Source organism: Zophobas morio, unplaced genomic scaffold (assembly GCF_036711695.1).
Source record: "Zophobas morio isolate AGI-343-1 ecotype UQ-CSIRO unplaced genomic scaffold, CSIRO_AGI_Zmor_V1 ptg000017l, whole genome shotgun sequence".
In the NCBI taxonomy this organism is placed as follows: Eukaryota; Metazoa; Arthropoda; class Insecta; order Coleoptera; family Tenebrionidae; genus Zophobas; species Zophobas morio.
This window is the reverse complement of record NW_026972122.1, coordinates 9,894,353-9,898,986: the sequence shown is the minus strand read 5'-3', so window position 1 is coordinate 9,898,986 and position 4,634 is coordinate 9,894,353. Positions and strand designations below refer to the sequence as shown.

Below are 4,634 nucleotides of genomic sequence, written 5' to 3'. Positions count from 1 at the left end.
TGATATAAAGAGGTTTTTCGGGTTTGAAACGTGAAATTAAAGAAAGGTTTCGACGTTTTGCTCACTTTCGTAAAGGAGATCTTCAGGAAGTGAAAGGCGAGAGAATGAAAAGCCAGTTAAGAGAAACCAAAGTTAAATTCCTTCAGAAGGGAGAGAAATATTATCGACGACGTCGCTAAAAAACTCAAAATGATTGAGTTTTTGTCTCATTGGGTCTCATGCACTCAAAATTATTGTCAAGGAGAAAAACATTTTGGAACTTATATACCTATTTATTTATTTGATAGACACACATCATACATAAAATTGTATAGATTTGAAAAATCATGTTACACATTACGTTTGTCAGTTAGGTTTATTCAGTCCACCGAAGAAGGCACTTTGGGTTTCGACACACATAATACAGTCTCATCTCACTGTCAGCTCGTCGGCTATCGGCTTGGAAAAAAACTGCCTCTCGACGACCACACTGAGGGCATGGATGGCAGTCAGTCCTCGGCAAAGCTGGATCATTGATAACATCAGGGACGATATTCCTTAATTCGTCTACGTCTTGCACGATCTTGTTAACGTAAACGCACTTGTTCTGGGCAAGTTGTTTGTGTGGACAATTGCGACAGGCGTAGTAAAGAGTCTTGGTTTCCTTGTCTTCTTTTGGGTACAGCATATTGTTGCACTCGGGGCAGAAGAGAATTCCAACAAACGGAGGACCGTCGCTACGTGTATAAGAGCTTGAAGTTGGTGACTTCCGCATTGTTGAAAGAACACAGATAATTTGCTTAACACGACAAACACCCTTTAAACGAATGCGAAGAAATGAAACATTTTCCGTGTAGGGAGGGTTTAAATACAAGGGGTGGTTGAGGCGGGGTATAGAAATGATTACCAATTCTTCGAAAAGCGATTGTTTCCTAATGGGCAGCTTAAGATGACCACCTGCGGAACGGATTCTCATTATTGTTATTTCTTGGAAATTTGACAAATGTTCTCTTGTCTCAGTCGAATTAAAATCATAAAGGGTTGAAAAAAAAAAGAAGTTCCAAATTATATAGGAAACAAAAATTATCTTTTGATTCTACTTAAAACCAAAAATCAAAGATAGATTGTTGCAGTTGTTCATGAAATGTGGAAAGAATATTCCAATAAAAGATCAAAAGGTCTTTTATCTACCCTTCTCGGTGTTTTATAATTACGTTTTAATTATTATTAGCAGGCTTCGGCATCCGATGGTCTACAACTTCTTGAATTCCTAATAATAATTACTATTTTTTCTAGATTTTCCTCAATTATACGAGTTGTCCGATCAGAACTGAATCAAAAGCCACTAAGGTTGAGACTGCACAATTTATCGCCTGATGTCTGATGTTTGTCTGATTAATTCCCCATCACTTCGGCGTTGCCTAACTTTGATTATTAGTGAATCTCAACTCCTGGCCAGTATGGGTGCTCACTAAATCGACATCGTAATTCCGGTCCGCGGTCATCTTCGCATCTTGGGCATGGCAAATATCTACCTGACTTTAATTATTCTTATTTAGAGCGGGAGCAAATTTAGTTTAGTTTAATCATTTTAATAATTTGAACAATATTAGCATTCATGAAGTAAAAAAATTTGTTCTAATTTACAATAATGTTCTATTTATATGAGACACATTTTTCAAAATTCAAATTCAGTTGGAAATCTTAAAATGTGGTTTTTATAATAATTATTACAATTTTTTGCAATAAATTCTGCCGTTGCCTAACTAAGGTACTTCATTTATGATACGTCTACTTTCCGGCTTAAATATATATTTAATTTCACGTTTGTTTCTAGTTGAATGGATTTTAGAATAGGGCTTTAAAAAGGGACAGTTAAAATTTTAAGTTTACAATAGGTGCTCTTATCAGTTTGGACCGAGGTTGAGGTGAGGGATTAAGGCATTCCAGGTACCATTTTAACGAGATATGACCTTGGATCGATATATGGTTGCCGACAAAAAGAATTCAAGGAATGCATTAGACTAGCAGATTGTAATACAAAATTTATTTATTTAGTGCTTTAGACCACAGCCTGCAGTAAAACCATTAGGTACGCATTAGGAATGCATTTACTAGAGAACAAATACGGTCCTGGAAAATTACAAAGATAGCGACTAATTTTGATTGACAGCTTTACTCAGGATACAACTTTCAAAGCGACTGGAGATTTTACAGCGCCAACACTCATAATTGGAGTCATTTGCATTTATCTTTTGGTGGACTTTACTTATTTTTTTAACGATGGTAACTGAGAGAACGAGCAAATTATTAATTATGCGTACACTTGGAACCAATTCGTAAAGTACCCAAAGTACATAAATATAAAGTACATTTTATTTACTGGGACTAAAAAAAACTAACAAATTTATTGTATTTAATTCGTGATTATTATAAATCATCCAACAAATTGGTATTAAACATACAAATCCAAAGAAATATAGAGCCTCTGCCATTTCTAATGAAACACCACTTGTTAATGACGTCATCACAATGTCAAAAATAGTTTTTATACTTTGTTATGGAAAAATTCATTTAAACAGCATATTTCTTTACGTGGAGGTAAATTCTCGAACTCACTCGAACCAGTAAGTTATTTTCTTCTATTTAGTTATTTGTTTTTTTGTTTACAAATCTGGTAATAATCGAATTAACTTGTTCAATCATATTATTAAATTACCTGATAGTTAACACTTTATATAAAAATCTACCTTTTTTTTCCATTTTTGTGTATCAAAATTCTCCCAATTGTCAGTCTTCCTATCATGTTGATACTTGTATTTGATAACCCTTTTTATTTTTTACTGAACGTTTTTGTTGGCTTAGTCCAATAGCTTCATCCGGAAAAAGTTCTAGTTGGTATGGTAGGACGCATAGAGGCATGTAATTTCTACTAAAACAATCTTGTTCTATTACCCCAGCAAGAAAAGTTCCCAAAAAAAGTATTTTTTTTTGTCAATAAATAAACCGCCAGGCTTGTATATAATAGAGACTTTCTTTAGTTACTATGTTCCTTTTTAGCCACTACTTCGTAGTCTCTACCATATCTTAGTGATTTTATATTCGAATATTGACAGCTGTACAATATATTATTTACAAGTTTAGGGCTATTTGCATTTTTCTTTCTGGTATTCCTATTAATAAATAAAGTTAATTTTTTCAACTTTGGAGTTTAGTATTTTCGAAAGTTTGCTTCAGAGGCTTAACCATTTATATTGAGTTTTTTTGTGGTTTCTCAGCAAATTACCATTGAGCTTATACGTGTTTTTTTGATCACCCTATATGTTTTCTGAAAAAAATCAAGTGGTGAATTGCATCAATATTTTCTGGGGTAGACAGAGAAATCATACTTCCAGGTTTCTCGTCATCTTGAAAATTTACGCTTCCTGAAACAGGCAACCTAATTTTTACGGTTGCGCAGTGCTTTAAACATTTTTGTGTGAATCGCCTTACACTTCAACCGTTTTAACAACAAGTTCAGTATTTCCTGAGGATCATAAATTCTTTACTGTTTTTTTGTAACGTCTTTATTTAGAGAGTTCTTAAAAGCGTTGCATTTCTATTGCCGGTTAAACCAAAATAATTATGGTTAAGCGAAACGTTTGTTTTTAGTGTGTACATACAACTGGATCCAGTTTTGTCTTAAATACGACCCTCTTTATATACGACTGACTACAGCATTAATCCATTTTTAAGGGATTATTACCGTACATTGTCATAAATGGTTTAGTGCAAGTTATTAAATTATTAAATTTTAACTAGGTATATGTCAACTGAACTTGCTCAAGAATAGTTTTTACGCAAATATAACAACACAATGTTTAAAAATGTTATTTAAACCAAGTAAACTTCATCAGAGTTTCGGCTCTGAAGTACTGGTTCTTGGCTAAAATTTTGTTAAAACTGTAACCAAGGTTTGTTAACCCTGAAATACCGTGTCTTAAAGACTAGCATTCATTATAATCAGAATAGCCAGTTAGGAAACAGTGAGATTTTCTGTTTTATAGGAAGACATCGATAAAGTGCTTTGAATTATGTTAATGATCTCCTCCTCTCAAATCCTTTGCCCGAAAGGAATAAAGGTTCTTGGAATTAGATGAGCATTATTATTATTACGGTTTAAGCTGGCTAGTTTACGACCTCCGATTCGCAGAACTGTTAATCCTTTCAATCAAGCCACCTAAAAGCTTTATAAGATATATATCACTATTATTATCCTGAGTATGATTTATTATTTATGCCTTCGACAAGAAAATACGTCATACTCTCTAATCGAAAAAAGAAATCCAGTTTTTGTTTATTTTTTTTTACAAATTTTTTCAAATAAGCATTTTAAGAATAAAATAATTAATATTTTTGTATTATGGTATTTATCCATTCACGAACTTTATATAGTAAAGTAGGCTGTGATATTTTTTCTTTAAGTTGGATAAATTGATTTGATGATTTAGTTTTTTGTCTGTCTTTTCTACTTCATTTATTAGATCAGAATTATTAGATGCAATCAAGCAAACAAATGTTTTAATTTTGTCAGCATAGATAATTTGTCATTGTGACAGATTCACAGATCATTGCGACATTATTTAAAAAGAAAATGCCTAAAATAGTTGTACTGC

General features: G+C 32.8%; 1 protein-coding gene across 1 annotated transcript; it reads right to left on the bottom strand.

Annotated features, from left to right (window-relative positions):
• Nucleotides 1–355: 355 nt before the first annotated feature.
• LOC135129916 (DNA-directed RNA polymerase II subunit RPB9-like) lies at nucleotides 356–754 on the bottom strand. The gene has a single exon (XM_064057183.1). The coding sequence runs from the start codon at nucleotides 752–754 to the stop codon at nucleotides 356–358; it is 399 nt and encodes a 132-aa protein (XP_063913253.1).
• Nucleotides 755–4,634: the final 3,880 nt, after the last annotated feature.